The 18,784-nt window shown below is 38.5% G+C and overlaps 1 protein-coding gene across 4 annotated transcripts in view; it reads left to right on the top strand.

The window, feature by feature from the left end:
• The window catches only part of ZNF236 (zinc finger protein 236), a 217,347-nt gene that overhangs the window by 63,848 nt on the left and 134,715 nt on the right, over window positions 1–18,784 (top strand). For 2 of the 4 annotated variants that reach the window (XM_089682363.1, XM_089682361.1), the window contains exons 9-12: window positions 1,004–1,207; window positions 3,453–3,666; window positions 4,682–4,960; window positions 15,584–15,787. In XM_089682363.1, the coding sequence (XP_089538489.1) occupies window positions 1,004–1,207; window positions 3,453–3,666; window positions 4,682–4,960; window positions 15,584–15,787 (901 nt within the window). Of the gene's footprint in view, window positions 1–1,003; window positions 1,208–3,452; window positions 3,670–4,681; window positions 4,961–15,583; window positions 15,788–18,784 lie in introns of all 4 variants that reach the window. The other 2 variants (XM_089682362.1, XM_089682360.1) reach the window with 1 other exon arrangement.

Below are 18,784 nucleotides of genomic sequence, written 5' to 3'. Positions count from 1 at the left end.
CCAATACGGTTGTGCTAAAGCTAGGAGGCTTCACCTTTTGTAAAACTGTACTGTTGCTGTAAAGCTCTTTTTTGATAAATGTAAATGGATATAATTACTCCCTAAGTTATTTCATTTGTTCCTGAAGGAGGAACATTGTTTCTATAAAAACCTAATGACAAGGAACGCTGTTTGCTTATTGAGTTATATTGGCACTTTGTATGTATGCGGTCAGGTTTTCTTATTTCCCAATTTTGTTGTATTTTTGCCATTTCCTAATATTTATTTAAAAAGCGTTACATGAAACATTCTTGTATAGTACATGCTAAAAACATCTATGAATGTGTTATGTCTATTTTTCATAGAGTCCTTGTATTTTTCCTAAGGGTATCTTACAATGTGCAGTATATACAACATATAGCTAAATACTTTTTACAGCTTGACGAGGCAAATAAATATTATAATTGAATGTTTTTCTTAAAAGTGTACAGATTGTCTAGCTTGCCTGATTTTTATTATTTAATGTTGGCAGTGCATCATTTTAAATGTATTTTTTCTGTGTATGTACTTTCATATTTAGTGATGATTTTTTTGCATTTTTCTTGGATTATGTAGTGAGGCCAGGTAGAGTGAGAGGAGCTAGAAATAAATTATTTCTTCCTAGCACAGTCAATGAGCACATGGATGGTCTCTCAGCAGCCTGACAAAAGGGATTAAATGTAATTTAAAAGACATAAAAGGCTAAAAAAAAAATCAAACAAAATTAATGGAGAAGGGGAATAGGCCAAAATACCAAGCTGAGTTGCTATTTCCTTTCTAAGGTTCTTAAGAGTCTGTCTTTTGAGTCTAATTTGGCCTTTACTTAGTTATTTTTTTAATACTTTTTACTTTTTCTTTTTAATACTCTTTACCTACTGTGTATGGGTTATGAGTTTTTTCCAATTTGCAATGACCTTGTTTTGCTTTCTGGTTTTCTGATAACATTGGTGATGGCTTTATAAAGGAATATTTTTTTTCCCAACAGACTGTAGTTTTTCGCCCTGTGCCAGCTCAGACAGACACAGCAGGTTCCTCAGCCTCTGGACAGCAAGGACAGCAGCCAGCTGTGGCAGATGTCATCCAGCAGCTTCTAGAGCTGTCTGAGCCCGTGCCTGTAGAAAACCCTCAGAATCAGCAGTCAGGACAGTCACTGAATATTGCTGTGGGTATTAACAGAGACATTTTACAGGTGAGTAAGTGCACTTTAAGATAAGGTAGCTTGATTTCTCCAAATTAAAAAAGGACAATGCTTATGTTATTTATAGAGTATCTTTTATTTTTCTAGCACAAATAAGATGCAAGAACAAGTGTGTGTGACTTTTGTGAGACACATGTATTCATTTTCCTCCATTTTTCTTTAAATTCCTGCCCTGACATTTATACAGATAAAGAAAAAAGCGTACTTGAAGTTGTGATGTAGAAAACCCCTGGTGTTGCCTCTCTTTTATGTAATCATAGTAGTCAAAGGAGAAGGAGGGCCAAAACTCTTTTGGCCCTACTTCTCCTGGGGAACCACAAGAGTTCACCTTGTTCTGCACTCCTGTGACCCATGTTCTGCCAACAGCAGGCTAAAGCCCACTGTTGACTGATGTCACTCAGCCAGTCCAGACTCTGAAGAGATCCTGACAATAATAAGCCAGCTGCTCCTGCCCTCTCCACAGCACTTCACTCCAGTAAGCGCTGAAGGGGCAGAGCAGTGTCAATGACTGACAGTCACTGGCTCTCTGCTCACTGAAGATCGGGAACTGAGCAATCAGCAGTCTTTGATCACTCAGTTCTTAGTGTAGAGACGGCAGGGAACAGATGCAATATCCGATCCATGCTTCATCCACCTAAATCAGTATAATTTTTTTTTTAACCCTGAACTTCCCTTTTAAAGATAGCAGTAATTTAAATTACAATTCATTTATTTATGAACATCCTAAATTTCTAAACTCAAGTGACTTACTTGCATGGCCCTAAATTTAACCAGAACCTCCACCGTATGCAGCTGATTTTCACACTTGGTAGATTCCTATAGCTTTCGCTATATTTATATTTTCAGTTTCAATATTTTGTTTGATTTGCAGAGAAATATAACAAACAAGACAATGTGACAACACAAAATGAAAGTTATTGTGATGTCAGATCTCAGATTCCAGATACCACTGTCTGTAATTCTTCTAATTTGTTGTGCCCTCAAAGCAATATTGTATTGGAATAGATGTATATGATACTTGCAGCTGCAAGGAAGATGTTGGCTATCTGTTAAGTCATTTATGACATTTACCTGGAAAATATGGGAAATAAAGGCAGTAGTATCCCAAGAATGCCATACATTTTTAAGTAATAAGATGTTGTTAAGCCCCTTTGATACTTGTGCATGAATCCAGTTGTAACACATACTCAGTTGCATGTAATGTTTGTGCTTGTGCACTATTGTCTTTTTTATTAGAGTTTTTTTATCATTATTCTTTCACTTTTTAAATGTACAGCGTGTTGTCTTTCAATGTGAGGAAATGTCTATTGAGCTATTTCTGTTCATACTGCATATGCATCTCTTGTACTTTGGCCCTGGTAAGGACAGGGAGTGATTGGAAATCCTTTCAAAGGGGACACAGACAAAATCAGAAATCAGAAAATTTTTAGACTGAGGAAGTATCAGAATGTCTGTCTGTGCCTTCCTGTCTTGGGGACACTTACACCATTCCATTTCTTCATTGGGCACCATCGTGATTGGGAATAAAGGAAAATCTTCCAAAAGGGGCTACAGACTGCATTTTTGCTTGTGTATTTGTAACACTTTTTTGATGCATTTTGGTGTTTTTTTGCTTTTTTTTATAAGCGTTTATCGATGCGTTCTAGATGCTTTTTTCCTGTTTTTTTTTTTTTTTTTTTTACTATTCTAGGGTCTGGTCCATTTTCGATGCATTCCAATGCGTTTTTGCTGCATTTTACCGTGTTGCAGTGCAGTTATGTGCAGGAAAAATGTAGCATGTTGTACTTTTTCTTTCTGCAACTGAAATCAACTGCATTGGTGTGGACTATGCCACTGAAACCCATGTAACCTACTTTCCATGCATTTTTGTTACAGGAAAAACAGCACTGCACTGCATGTGGTGTGAATGGGCTCTCTATGCCAAATCATTTAGTGTTTATTTTGCTTAACAACTGCTTCAACTAGTGCACTTAGGCCTAGAAAGCCGTTTTTGACTCCTACTAAGGCAAATCAATTACAAGTAAACTGTTGGCAATTTCTTTACAGTCAAATTAGCTTTGTCTTTTAATTTATTGGCAAATTATGTATCAGATTTTCAGAAGTAATGTGAAACATGATCCTGGAAACAACACTGTTTTCATAAGTATAGCTTTACTAGATAATTATGTTTTGATAAAAATTACCAAAAAAGGTGCAATGATTTATGGTATTTTCTTTTCTATTGCTTTCATGTTAGCAAGCTCTAGAAAACAGTGGACTGTCATCAATTCCAGTTGTGCCACTTCCTAGTGACTCAAGTCAAGCCAAGACAAATGATCAAGAAATTGAATGTCTTTCAAGCCAGCAAATGGACTGTAATGACCAGGAGCCTGGGGTGGATCAAGAAGATCAGGATAAGGCAGAGAAGTCTGAGAAAAGGATTTTTAAAAAGAAATCACCGTTCACACCAGGTAGTAGTGACTGACTGAGACAAATTCTGCAACAATACAAGAAAACTTTCTAAAGATAAAGTAATTCTGTTACAAATCTGGATGAGTCAAACTGAGCATTTTGATGAAATATTGCTAAAGCAGATGTTGCCTCTAGTGAAGACTGCATGTTGGCAAGATCAGGCAGAACCAGTGCTGTAGCCAGCTGAAATTATATTCATATCCTCAAATGTTACTGTAAAGTTCTTAGTAGCTTTATCACTTGGTCTCACCTCAAGGGGCAGGACCAGTTTAGATTTTCTTGAACAAGGTTTCATTTTTTTATTTATAGTAGCGTTAACTGCTTCTTTTATATTCTTCGTTAACAGAATGTATCACCTCTGCCCATCCACATAACACATACAGTATGTGTTGTATCAAAAGGGCTTTAACACTCACATGCTGCACATTTGCATCAAATTAATGGGTGAGGTTTCTGTGCTCAGAGTATTGAGCACTCCCAGCACAGAGACTGAGCTGTGGAAGACCGCTCTGCAAACCTACTAATGATTGAGACTGACTTCCAATCATATTATCACTGTGGCAGCCAACCACACTGGTCTTATAATTGCTGATTCCTGTCACTTGGGCATACAGACCCCATTAACCCTGTTAAAGGGACACCAGGGCTGGACGGGAAAGGGTTAATAAACTCTAGGAAAGTAATTCTGCACATTCAGTAATCTTTCTAAGCTTCACCTTACAACTCAAGACAACCTGAAAGTGACTTTCCAGTTTCTTTAAACTGAATAAGACAGTAGGAAAACTTAACAATTGGGTCTGATTGCCCAAAGTAAAGCAACAGCTATCCCCAAAGCAATTTCCTAGTTCAGGTTAGGAAAAAAAAAATGAAACCCAATTGGCTCTTATGGGCAGCTGTTTCTCATTGGTAGACTCTTTTTATTTGCATTATGCTATGTGGCCAATGTGACACAGTTATTGTGATCAGTTTATGGATAATTCATATATCCACAACTGACTAACACGATGTCTTTAGTTTCAGGATCAGTCAGAGAGGAAAGTGGAGTCCGATGGCATGTGTGTACGTACTGTGCAAAGGAGTTTAAGAAGCCCAGTGACTTAGTTCGGCACATTCGTATTCACACACATGAGAAGCCATTCAAGTGTCTGCAGTGCTTCCGGGCCTTCGCTGTGAAAAGCACTCTCACCGCTCATATTAAGACACACACCGGCATTAAAGCTTTTAAGTGTGACTTTTGCATGAAATGTTTTTCTACCTCTGGAAGTTTAAAGGTCCATATACGCCTGCACACTGGTAAGTCCTTGTAATTTGATTTCTGTTTTCTGATATTTTCCAAGTGAATGGTGTGATAAGTTCAGTGCTGGGACAAGGTCCTTTAGTACACAAGGTGAAAAGGCCAAGATGCACTGCTTTCATGAGCTGTGAACTACATTAACAGTATAGGTTGCAGATCCTTCCCTTTTTTTTGCCTCCCTGCTGAAGTGCCTAAGACGGCCATCTCTTCTGCTTATCACTCAGCCTAGCCATGCATAAGTTATTGTGTAATATACATGCTTACAGAATTTGTGTTGGCAAGGCACAGAAAAATCTCATCATCAAAAATCTAATAACCATTTGATGATTTTACTTTTTGTGATGTTTATAACTACTGTTCACATCATATTGGACCATTTTCCGATTACTGTACATGGTGCACTAATTGGGACCATCTTATCTACAAATTAAACAGAGGAGTGGGGAAACATTTTCAACCTCTTGGACCTCTATTAGGCTTACAGTGGTACCCTGAGGTACTTGATTGAAATCTTTATTTTCTCAAACTAGTAATTTTGGTGCACAGGATTAGAAAATGTTCCTTGATTCCCAGATTGAGCACAGCAAAATTAGTATTGTTCATCACTTTAAATGGCAATTTTATAGACCATTCAGACAGCCACAAGCAGTCGTAATAAGTGTGACTGAGGTGTAACTCTTTAGCCACTGGATTGCCCAAATATCTGCTAATTCTATTTTCTAAGGCATTTAACAGTTCCAAAGGTAGCCATGGCACTCTGTTTGAGATAAATGCCCAGGTGCTCACCCACAAAGAAATCCATATAAATCCAAAACTGGTTTAGAAGCACTCGTGGGTCTTGCAGAGGAAGAAGATCAAAAACAGCATTGTTTTTATTGTCAACAGTTCGATGAAGCTCAGTCCATCTTTCTCAAGAAGGCATTTATTTAGACATGTGACACAGTTGTATGGCTTTAGAATTTTGTATGTTCTAATGGAGCAGACTAGGACCTGAAAGATGCCCATGTATAATTCAAAGTCCAAACAAATATACAAAATTGACCCATTTTAACTTAGTGTTACTAAACCCAGGACCCTGCATTCACTATATCTGGTCTCCCATAGTACACAAAGCATGGAAATGCAATTATTTTATTAAATCTAAACAGCAAAATACCTTTTCTCATCAGCAGTTTGAGCAGTCTTGTGACTTCTATCAGTGTCCAGCTGAGCACTGGTTAAAGCTTCTAGGAGGAGTTTTCATTCTCCTCTCACTGCCCCATGAGATTGCATAATCCCTGCCTCTGTCTGGACAGTGCTGTTTGGCCCTGAGCTGATCACATGCACTCTCCCAAGAAAAAAGAAAAAACTATCTAGCAGTACACACCACACTGGGCATGTGCAGTGTCCCCGAGGCTGTGTTCTATGAGGAGATGATATGTGGAACGTTGAAGAAGGGGAGTATCAGAGAAGACAGGATTAAACATCATTTTTACACAATGCAGAGGATTAACCCCTTAAGTTTCACAGTGAGTATAACAAGCATGCTTTACTGCATATACAGACTGATGTGGGTTTATTAACACTTTACGTTTGCCTGATAGTTTTCTTTCCATAAGACAGTTCTGTGGATAGACTGTTGACTAAACTGCTCCTTTGTTTCTACCAACAGTTTGTTTTTGTAAATATAGACAAAATAGTCAAACTACATTGCTAAAACATTAAGGCTGGAACTGAAATGTATTTTGGCGAGATACTTTTTCTATTGAAATCAATGGACATGCATCAAAATGCATGTTAACAGGCATTTTCACATAAATAAAAGGCAAATCGTTGTACCACGTAGCATGTTAATGTGTTTTTTTTTTTTTTTTTTTTTTTATGTGCACTGATGTTTGCTATCATGCATTATGCCTGTTGACTTGCAATTTAAGTATATTGGAATGTATGCTGATTTAATTAGAAAACACATGGAGCCTAAATGCATAAGCTCATTTTGAAGGTTAGGCCATACTTGTGTAGATTTTAGTGGTTAAAAGAAAGAAATCTTAAAGGTTTCTCCATCCAGGCTAAACAGAGTGGATGAAGGAATCCTCCCTGTCAGCTGTTGTATTTAGATAGCCACAGCACCCATGGCAGAATTCCCAAACAGTGTCTGCATCTGAATGGATGCAGACACTGTTCAGACAACAATATTCCACACAGCTCCTTTGACAAGTCAGCTGAAAAATCGACTTTTATAAAGCTGGGTGGTGCCGACAGGGCCTCCCACTGCTAGAATTTCTGATAATTCAGCAGGAATTGGACGAAATCTACAAAAATACCCTGCTGGAGGGGATTGAGGACAGGTGTGGGAACTAGTGTTCTAACAAATTGCCATCATCTAATCTTTGGGTATATTTAATAAGTTGTACACTCTTATTGATCAATATAGTTTTTAGATTTATATTTTGAGCATCAGCAGTGTTAATTACATTGATGACCAAATATGATAAACCATTCTGAAAATATGCATTTTGTTCAGTTTTTGAAAATATATGTTTACTAAACACAATAAAATACATTTTTCCCAATAAACAATTTGTTCAAATCATACACCAGTACTTGCAGTATACAGCCTTCAGTGGTGCTGGCCCCTGCTCTCTCAATGCAACTTCTCTGAACTTCCAGTCTTCACAGCAGAGAGTTAACAGTAGGCAGTGTAGTCCTCAGTCAGTCTGTTAGCCTAGGCTATGGGGCTGTGTGTTTCTACTGATACACATAGTGTAGGGAAACACAACTCTACTCCCTGTATGCAAGGGTCTCCATATGACACTACAAGGCAAAGGAGCTACCTTGAATCAGGAAACCTGGGTAGCAGTCATAACGCCAGCTTAAACTGAAACATAGGTAAGAATTCAAAGTAACAAATACTCAGTGATTAAATCAACTGCTGAAAGTACTTTAAAAAGGGGGTATAATATCACTTCAAGTTTTGTAGTGCACATATTGGTTTTGTAGCAAAACTGTATATTGTACATTGTTTTATAATAATATCCTAAACCTTTAGATCCTAAAATGACAGAGAATATGTAACAAAAATGTCTGTTTCTCATGCCTACTTTTTATTTTCAGATTTGCGATACAGTATGTAAGGAAAGTTATGTTCCACTAAGCTTTAGTCCTTGATGTCAGAAATCGAAGCCTAGCTGTGTAGATTCTGTGTTTTATGTGTATTTGAAGTAATACACTGCTGCTAGTGCAAATCCATATTCGTGCAATGCTGTGGTTAGCCTAATTTGAGAACTTTTAGGATGACATGACCCTGCCATGTCAGACCTATAGCACTGCCATCGGCAAAGCTTATAATCTTTGGGAATTGGAGAGCTCTAGCAATGATTGCAGGTGCAATGTCAGGCTTCTACAGACCCTCCAGCTTTCTTACCTGTATGGGCTGTCTGTTAGAAAGCTGGAGGAAGTGTCAATGAACTGTGAGGGCAGGGACTTTCAAGCCATTTGCCGCGGTGGCAGACAGTACTTGTAGTTAATTCGTTCACAGATTGCTTTGAATGAATGGCGTGGCTGTGTGGGCAGAGCTCCACAGTGCAACAATTTTGAAATGGGACAGGGGGTGTAGGGGAGATAAACCTATAAATATAGGTGTAACATGCTCTAGAAGGTGAAATTAGCATTTAACCTGGCTGTAAGATGAGTTGGCATGATTCATTAACAGTGGAATACATTTAGCTAAAATCTTCATGTGAGACATAGATATCTGAATCTGACTCTTTGAACCGGATGCCCACTTAATTAGAAAACAGAGGTATTTATGTTCATCATTAATTTTGCAGGCGTGTGAAAGTACAGCTAGTGATAGACCGGAGACCTGGAAGCATAAAAGAAGAGCAGGGCAGCACACTACTGAAATGTGTCGGCTGCTCTGTAGCTTTTCCTAGATTAGAATTAGATGATTTTCCCCCACACACACTCCTATAACAGTAGTTCACAAAGAATAAAAGAGAATTATGTGTATAATGAAGTTCTTAAAAAAATGACAACTACAAATTATTTTCAAGATCTTGAAACCTTGCTCTTCGCCACAGAATGGCAGGGTTGATGGAATTAGAATGTCAGCTGCTTTAGAGGAAAATAGATTATTTAATTTGCCTATAAGTATGCTATTAGTCTGTCAGAACATGGTATGAGAAGAAAACAGCTTTGTTATTTCTCCAGTAGCAGCTATATTAAGGTGTCTTTTCTTAAAGAAAACTTGTGATGAGCTACATTTTGGGTAACAGCCAAAAAATATATGAATTTACAATTCAGGTCAGCCAAGGTTTACTAAACTGTGGTTCTTTTACAGATTTTTTTAAGCCAGCCTCCAGCCAACTTCAGCTAAAAAATATTACATTATTTTGGATAGAGCAGGGAAGGGTTAGGTTTTTATTGTTGCCTTTGTCCCTATTGTGGAGATTTTCCCTCACTTCCTGTAGGAGAGGAAGGGTTGAGATAGCTCTCTAACTGGAACACAAACATATTTTCAGTAAAAGAAGTTGCATTAAAACTTCTGCCAATGTTTTATTGCTGTCAATGCCTTCCTGTCCTGGTGCTAACTGCTTTCCACTTATTTCATCTTGATGTCACAAGGAAAGAAAGTGAGGGAAGATCTCCCTCAATGGGAGAAATTAAAAAAAACTTTCCCCCACTCAATCCAAAACTAAAAAAGCTGTAATAAAATTGACCAGTCAGTTTTATCATGTGTGTTAATTTCTAATTTCAGTGTTAGTTTTATTTGTAATAATGGAGACAAATATGTGAATATGTTAATACAGTCTTCAGTTACAAATTTGTAATGAGTCTTATTGCATGCATTACCATATTAACTGATACACATAGTGGTTTGTAGAGATTTAATTTTTTTAGGTCATACAGTCAGTGTATATACACTGCTCAAAAAAATTAAATGAACACTTTGAAAACACATCAGATCTCAATGTGGAAAAATATCATGCTGGATATCTATACTGATATGGACTGGGTAATGTGTTAGGAATGTAAGGATGCCCCATCATTTGATAGAAATTAAAATTATCAACCTACAGATGACTGAATTCAAAAACACTGCAAAAATCAAAGTGAAAAAATGATGCAGCAGGCTAGTCCATTTTGCTGAAATTGCATTGCAGCAACTCAAAATGAAACTCAGTAGTTTGTATGGCCCCTCATGGTTGTATGCCTGCCTGACAATGTTGGGGCATGCTCCTAATAAGATGACAGATAGTGTCCTGGGGTATTTCCTTCCAGATCTGGACCAGGGCATCACTGAGCTCCTGGAGGTGCAACCTGGTGGCGTCGGATGGACTGAAACCTGATATCCCATGGATATGCCTCTCCAGACAGTCGTTGACCCACCACCAAAACGGTCATGCTGAAGGTGTCAGCATGTCAGTCCTTAGACAGAAGTTCATCCAGTCAGTTATTATATCCTTCTCCACAACTGATGACTAGTTCCATCACAATATTTGTCTTTTATATGGAGTATTGAAAGAAGGGGGAGACTGTGAAAGTCCTGTGCAAAAGTTAACACAAATACTTTCATGTATAAAGAGCAGCGTCAACATGACATACAGCCAACTATGGATATCACATTGAGACCTTTTGTGCTTCAAGTTCATCCCGGTCCAACCTGGACCTATTGGGGTTTATTTACTAAAACTGGAGAGTCCAAAATCAGACTCACTTCTGCATAGAAACCAATCAGCTTCCAGGTTTCATTGCCAAAGCTTCATTGAACAAGCTGAGGTTAGAAGCTGATTGGTTTCTATGCAGAAGGGAGTCTGATTTTGGACTCTACAGCTTTAGTAAATAAACCCCATTGTGTCTAGAATAGCTAGATGGTCATGTGTCCATGTAAATCCTCTATACATTTCAGTAGAGGTGGTGCATACTTTACCACTCTTATGGCAGTTTGCAATGCTCTCTAAGAAAAAAGTTCCGCCAGTGTCAGTCCAGTGTGGACAAAGGATTTACCGCTCGTCGGTTTGAATACGTATCACGTCTTCTCTATAATGTTTCACCGACTCCTTAGGGATGCCGTCATCGTATGGTTCCCAAATGGAAAGATGGTGTTGTGTGACGTCAATGCGTTTTGCGAAAAGGTAACATAGCTTAGTCTGGAAGTCGGGCAATATACAGGTAGTCCCTTAAAACTGTATAGTCTCCACCCAGAGACTGCCCATAGTCTATTAAAGGGACAGAGTCACATTTACTATTCATTTAATGGTAGTAGTAATACATTGCCCAACTGTTACTTATTCAAACAATACTTAGACAGTTAATCTGACTCTAATAATCTGTATATTGCTTGATAATGTTTATCACATATATCGCAATCAGTTATTTGTATAGTGGAAGTCCGTTCAGGTCCAAATAATTCTAAGTTATAAAGATATCACATTTGGATCAGATCTGCTAAACCACATATCTTAACTGTGTTTATAAGTTATTTCTCTAGAAAGACCTGAAAATTAATTTCTACATTCAGTCTTAGTGGGGTTAAAGTTGGTAGCTTGTAGATCCAACTTTTCTCTTTCTGTAACAAAATGTGATCAAAATCCGCACGTCTTTGGGGAAGTTTGAGCACATATATACCCTTTACTTTCATACCTGACAGACTGCCATCAAGACAAGAAGCAAAATGTTTTGCTAGGGGTTTTTCTTATTACCTTCATACGATCCCCTATTCGAACCTTTAGGGGGCGTTTAGTCTTGCCAATGTAAGATTTATTGCATGGGCAAGTTATCATATAGATTACCCTTGTTGAATTGCAATTAATTGAATCCTGAATTTGATATTCCTTCTGATCTATGCTGTCATTTTTTAATATACTCTGAATTTAGCATTGTTTTTGTTACAGCTGCCCCAATGTATTGCCACTAATAGTAACCACTGTACCCATCCTTTGGGTTGTATTGGTTTGTCCAGTTGAATTTGGTTACGGTGACAATGCCTAATTTAGGTGGAGGTGTGCTGGCATACTTACATATTCCCATATATCAATCTCAAGTGTCTTTTTAAGCACCCTCATGAAGTCTGTTTCTGATTGTTTGGTCAGAGACATTCACACCAGTGGCCTGCTGGAGGTCATTTTGTAGGGCTCTGGCAGTGCTCATCCTGTTCCTTCTTGCACAAAGGAGCAGATACCGTTTCTGCTGATGGGTTAAGAACCTTCTATGGCCCTGTCCAGCTCTCCTAGAGTAACTGCCTGTCTCCTGGAATCTCCTACATGCTCTTAAGAGTGTGGTGAGAGATCCAGAAAATCTTCTGTCAATGGCACATATTGATGTGCCATCCTGGAGGAGTTGGACTGCCTGCGCAACCTCTGTAGGGTCCAGGTATCGCCTCATGCAACCAGTAGTGACACTGACCCTAGCCAAATGCAAAATTAGTGAAAAACAGGCAGAAAAGATGAGTAGGGAAAAAAAGGTCAGTGGCCTCCACCTGTAAAACTATTCCTGTTTAGGGGGTCATCTCATTGTTGCCCATCTAGTGCACTTGTTTTTAATTTCATTAACACTAAAGCAACTGAAACTGATTAACAACCCCCTCTGCTACTTAACTGTCCAGACCAATATCTCAGGAGTTTAATTGACCTGATGCTATACTCTGATTACAAAAGTGTGCCTTTAATTTTTTTGAGCAGTGTGTATATGTGTGTATATATATGTGTGTGTATGTATGTATATATATATATATATATATATATATATATATATATATATATGGCTGGACAAGGGGTGGGCAGCAGGGCTAAGTGCCCTGGGCGCAGTGTTATGTGAAAGAGGAGAGGCGCACTTTTAGGCAGGCTCTCTCCTCCCTCCAATAGCAGCCTGTGGGCAGAAAAGAGGAGGACAGCAACTGAAAAGTCCTCAGTCTTTTTATAGGGAAGTGGAGAGCAAGGACAGAGTGTCCTTTTTTTTCTATTTCCACAGAACAGAGATATGCAGCCTTTTGCCAAGGACTAGAGGAGAAACAAAAGCAGTAAAGTGTGTGCAGTTACTGCCCCCCCCCGTTAGCATGTCATGCTCCTGCTAACCTCTACCATACTTGCTAACTGTTTCTGATTTGACTGGACAGTCCCAATATTTACACACTTTTTCTTGAAGGCTGAGTCTGGAGTCTTGAGATGACAGCATGTAATGGAAGTCTGTCACTACCTCTGCTGAGCCCTGCTAAAACATGTACATCCCATTCATAATTAAATATTGGGACATGCATGTGTAAATATCGCAGTATTCACATGTAAATAGCACATCATTTATGTGTAAACAGCAGTGTATTCATATGTAATTCCCACCCACACAGAGTTCCTACCCAGGATCTTCTCTGCTGAATGCAACCCAAGAAGTAGATGTGAACATAAGCAGATCATGACAGTTCTGTCTTCCACTGCTACCACTACTGCTGTCAGGTGTAGCATTTAAAGGGTTCTGTAGCACTGTAGCAGAGATGCAGAGGGATTGGGGGTTTACCATTTGGAGTGCAAAGGTGAGCAGAGGAGGGCATGCAGAAGTAAGCAAAGAGGGGTTGGGGTTTGAGGTGCAGGGACGAGCAGGGAGGATTTAGGATGCAAAGGTGGGCTCACAGAGGGTAGATAAGGATGCACTAGATTGGATTGCATGAGATTGGCAGGGGAGGTCACTGTAAATACCTCAGTTAAGGCTCGTTTACACATGTGGCAGCTCGTCGCCCCCGATACAAAGCATCACAGCCGTAACTGCTTTTGTAGCTTAGGGGGTGATAGGTTGTAATCATTACACCACATACCGCAACCACTACATAATTTCAGTGCTGCATATGCTTCTCTAACTCCCACTATGTTGTTTTTCTCAGGCGCCTGACATTACTTATTGGGTGGATTTGTCAAAAGTACAACCCTGACAAAGTGAGCCTCAAGGCTGGCAGCTACCCCTGGTCCATGTCCTGTATTGCAAATCCTTTGTGATATAATAAAAGTTCATTTGTAAAACAAAGATTGCATAAAGATAGTATAAAACAGATATAAAACATCCGTTTTAAAATGTAAAAGCGTAAAAAAACCCAAAGCCATTATAGATTACTTTGAAACAAGTTGATACATAACTTTCATCATAAATCTAAAAAAAAATACTGTATTAGATTGTCAAATTTTGGAACAGTAGTAGATTTGAATGGCCAGTTAAAAGACTTTGACAGAGCTGCACAAAATCATTCCTTTGTGCCCCAGTAGCTAGCTGTACATTTGCATAGAGGTGTTTAATGTATAGAAACTGCTGCTTGCATGGAGTATTACTCTTGCATTTTTCATTATTCTGAAGGCATTATTCTATACTTTTAACAATATATTTACAGAATAAAACCTCAGAGTCTATTTTGTTGTTTTCTACAAATCAATAATAAACTGCATGACAGGCGCCATACAGAACTAACCTATTTGTCGATAGTGTGTCTAATGGCTCTCTCTCTTCCTATGCAATGCTCAGTTTAGGCACACTAATTTCAAGATTTGCATTGTCTCTATGGGCACTGGTTGGAAAGTATGGCACACTTGGTGTCTACTTTGGAGCTACACAACACGTTTGTTAACTTACATTTTAAATATCTCTTTGCCTTTTGTAGAATTCTCTTAACTGCCCTGTGTTATGGCTTGTTTGAAAAAGTTCCGCATTCTGAGTGTGTGTTGCACTGTATAATGAATTGCCAACCTGCACACAAACTTCAAGCAGCCTTGTGTTCAGTTTGCACAATGGCACTGCAAACAAGTGGCCAGTACTCTGCAGTTGTGAGATATCCAAAACTCACCACCACAATAAAATCGATAATTTTTATTGACAATTTGTATTTGTACAGAACATATAAAAATAATTTGACCATAGTAACCATCTGTTGCACTTTGTGTTTAGGGGCCTTTATCAAGGTGACAACAGTTGGTACATGCAGTGTGCAACATATAGAGTCAGCTGCAAAAATACTCCCCAATTGCAAGTACTGCCCTTATTTGTGGTTTCCACTCATGTTATTCTGTATAAGTTTGGAATCAGCGTGGCCACCATGTCATAATAACAGTTCCAAAAAAGTAAACTGTACATTGACTGACCCTGGAGCCCTGCAGTCTGCATTACATGCTTTGGTTCTAGGCTCAGAGGGGGAAACATACAGTATACGGCAACCACAGGTGAGGGCTGTGCTTGCAATTAAGGAGTATGTTTTACACCTATATATGAATGTTGCACACTGCAGTTGGCAGTTGCTATCACCTTAACAAAGGCGTCCTCCATGTCCTTAAAGGATTAGTACACTTTTAAATAAAACATTTAAAAAAGGCAGGAAAAAAGAGCATTGCACCCCCGATAAGCAGATCTGCAGACTGTCAGATGTCAGACTCCTGCAGACTCTCAGTATATGCCTCCCATATGGGCAGGCAGGTACTGAAGTCCAGGAAGATCAATGCATTGTGCAGAAGAGGAAAGTAAAATTTTAAAATGTGACATCATATAAAGTATTACAACACATAAGAATGAATTACATTACCATACTGCTGCAAATGACAGAAAGATTAATCCCCAAGCCTCAATCATTCTGAATATTTTATTTTTTGTAATATTGTGTTTTTTTTTCTTCTCAGGTGTTAGGCCTTTTGCTTGTCCACATTGTGAAAAGAAATTCCGTACTTCAGGACACAGAAAAACTCACATAGCTTCACATTTTAAACAGTGTGAGTTACGAAGATTACGTCAACAACGCAAGCCTGGCAAAATACGTACTGGAAAGAACAATGTCCCCATGGCAGAAATTCCATTGCAGGAGCCTATACTCATCACAGATTTGGGTAAGTGATGATATTAGAGAAAGTGTACAATTCTGTGAGTGGTAATTTTTTAGTATTGCATTACAGAGCAGTCAGAAAGTATTCAGACCCCCTTCAGGTTTTTTAAAATTTTGTTATGTTGCAGCCTTATGCTACAGTTGTTTAAATTCATTTTTTTTCTTATTAATCTACATTCAGTACCCCATAATGACAAAGTGAAAACAGAAACTTTAGAAATGTTTGAAAATTTATGAAAAAGGAAAAACTGAAATATCACCTAGGCAAAAGTATTCAGATCCTTTGCAACAACACTTGAAATGTTACCCCAGGTGCCTCCTCGTTTCTTTTGATCATTGCTGAGGTGTTTCTACACCTTGATTGGAGTCCACCTGTGGTAAATTAAATTGATTGGACATGATTTGGAAAAGAACACACCTCTCTATAAAAGACCTCATAGCTGACAATGCATATTGCATCAGAACAAAAGCCATAAGGTCAAAGGAACGGCCACAGTGCCAAGAGACAGGATTATCATAAAGCACAAATCTGGAAAAGGGTACAAAAAATTCAGCTGCACTGAAAGTTCCCAATAGCACAGTGACCTCCAGAATTCTCGAATCTAAGAAGTTTGGCACAACCAGGACTCTTCCGAAAGCTGGTCACCCAGCCAAACTGAGCAATTAGGGGAGAAGAGCCTTAGTACTCCCTTTCCAACAATCTGGGCTTTATGGCAGCTGGCTTTTTTGCAAACTCCAAGCAGGCTTTTATGTGCTTTCCACTGAGGAGAGGCTTCCGTCTAGCCACTCAGCCATAAAGTCCAGTCCAAATCGGTGGAGGGCTACAGTGATGGAACTTTGTCCCATCTCCACACAGGATCTCTGGAGCTCAGTCAGAGTGACCATGAGGTTCTTTGTCACCTCTCTTACTAAGGTTCTTCTCTCCCAATTGCTCAGTTTGCAGTTAGCAGGCACTCTAGAGCAATGGGATGTATAGTTCTCTATAATAGTGGGGATTTTGAGATTACTGATGGGATAAAAGGTAAAATATATTGTTTTGTTTCCTCTATAAAACACGTTTTATTAAAAAATGCAGTAGATGTTTTGGTATCCTTTTTTTTTTTTTTTTTTTTAAATTTGGGTTTTAACATTTTTGTTGTTACAAGTTTAAGGACATTCCTGCATAAAAGCGGAAACATTGAGTTTGGGATACCAACATGATTAAAGTGCTAATTTCTTTACAGAGCCAGCGTTCTTCTTCCACACACTTTACATGTTGTTTTGCCACTCTTTGCTAATGTGTGCTGGACAAAGTAATTTCATAGCAACGTGATTGTGCTCAGCATTATAATGACTCTATACAGAAACACAAGTAAATAGTACATAAAAAAACAAACAAACAGCATTTCTGCTCCCTAGCATATAAATGTAACCGTATTTAAAGAAACTTTAAGGGCCAGTTCACACTACATGTGTTTCACTTGCTTTTTTTCTGCATCCAAAACACACAGAAAGTAGGTTATATGGTTATCAATGTCATAGTTCACATCAGTGCTTGCAGTTCCAGTGCATTCCGATTGCAGAAGAAAAAGTAGAACATGCTGCATTTTTCTGCACAGAACTGTACTGAAATGAGGTAAAACACATCAAAACCGCACATGAATGCACTGGAACTCACAACAATACATTAAAAATGCACTGGAACGCACATGTCCCTATTTAAATTGAAGAAAAAGAGTGGGGAAAAATGAATTGAAATGCATAAAAATGCACTGGAACACATCAAAAATGCATAAAAAATGCATCGAAATGTGTCAAAAACACGCATGCGGAAACGCATCTGGACTGCGTTTTTGTAGTGTGAACCAGCCCTCAAGCATATCATAACTTGTACTCGAAACAAGTGTATAGTTTTTTTGTATATACTATCTTTATTATGTACAGAAATAACAAAATAAAAAATAAATGTAAAAAGCTAGATCCGTGTGAAAAACTACACATGAAAAATTCATATTTGTTGCTCTCAACCTTTAGGTAATGCAGTCAAGGCAGTACTCGATCACCTCTGCTGAGTCAGCTAAAACTGTGCTAAAAACAGTAAATAAAACTGCAGCTTATTGACAGGTCTATTCACAACAAAAACAAGGGCTGAATAACTTGAGAGAGGGACTTTCATCCTCTTTAAAATGTGTATTTGTAAAAGCTCCTGCACATGTAGGTTTCCTTTAAGTACTAGTTCACTTTTAGAAAAGTTGTTCTAGACAGATCTCTCACACTGCAAACCAGAATGCAAAAATACTTTACTTTTAGGCTCTGTTCCTGAGATTATTAATATACAGGATTTATATACAGTCAGGTCCATAAATATTGGGACATCGACACAATTCTAACATTTTTGGCTCTATACACCACCACAGTGGATTTGAAATGAAACGAACAAGCTGTAATTTAACTGCAGACTGTCAGCTTTAATTTGAGGGTATTTACATCCAAATCAGGTGAACGGTGTAGGAATTACAACAGTTTGCATATGTGCCTCCCACTTTTTAAGGGACCAAAAGTAATGGGACAATTGGCTTCTCAGCTGTTCCATGGCCAGGTGTGTGTTATTCCCTCATTATCCCAATTACAATGAGCAGATAAAAGGTCCAGAGTTCATTTCAAGTGTGCTATTTGCGTTTGGAATCTGTTGCTGTCAACTCTCAAGATGAGATCCAAAGTGCTGTCACCATCAGTGAAGCAAGCCATCATTAGGCTGAAAAAACAAAACAAACCCATCAGAGAGATAGCAAAAACATTAGGCGTGGCCAAAACAACTGTTTGGAACGTTCTTAAAAAGAAGGAATGCACCAGTGAGCTCAGCAACACCAAAAGACCCGGAAGACCACGCAAAACAACTGTGGTGGATGGCCGAAGAATTCTTTCCCTGGTGAAGAAAACACCCTTCACAACAGTTGGCCAAATCAGGAACACTCTCCAGGAGGTAGGTGTATGTGTGTCAAAGTCAACAATCAAGAGAAGA

The sequence above is a fragment of the Staurois parvus genome, unplaced genomic scaffold, assembly GCF_062004578.1.
Source record: "Staurois parvus isolate SC_StPar_1 unplaced genomic scaffold, SC_StPar_1.0 ptg000287l, whole genome shotgun sequence".
In the NCBI taxonomy this organism is placed as follows: Eukaryota; Metazoa; Chordata; class Amphibia; order Anura; family Ranidae; genus Staurois; species Staurois parvus.
This window is presented reverse-complemented; position numbering and strand designations above follow the sequence as displayed.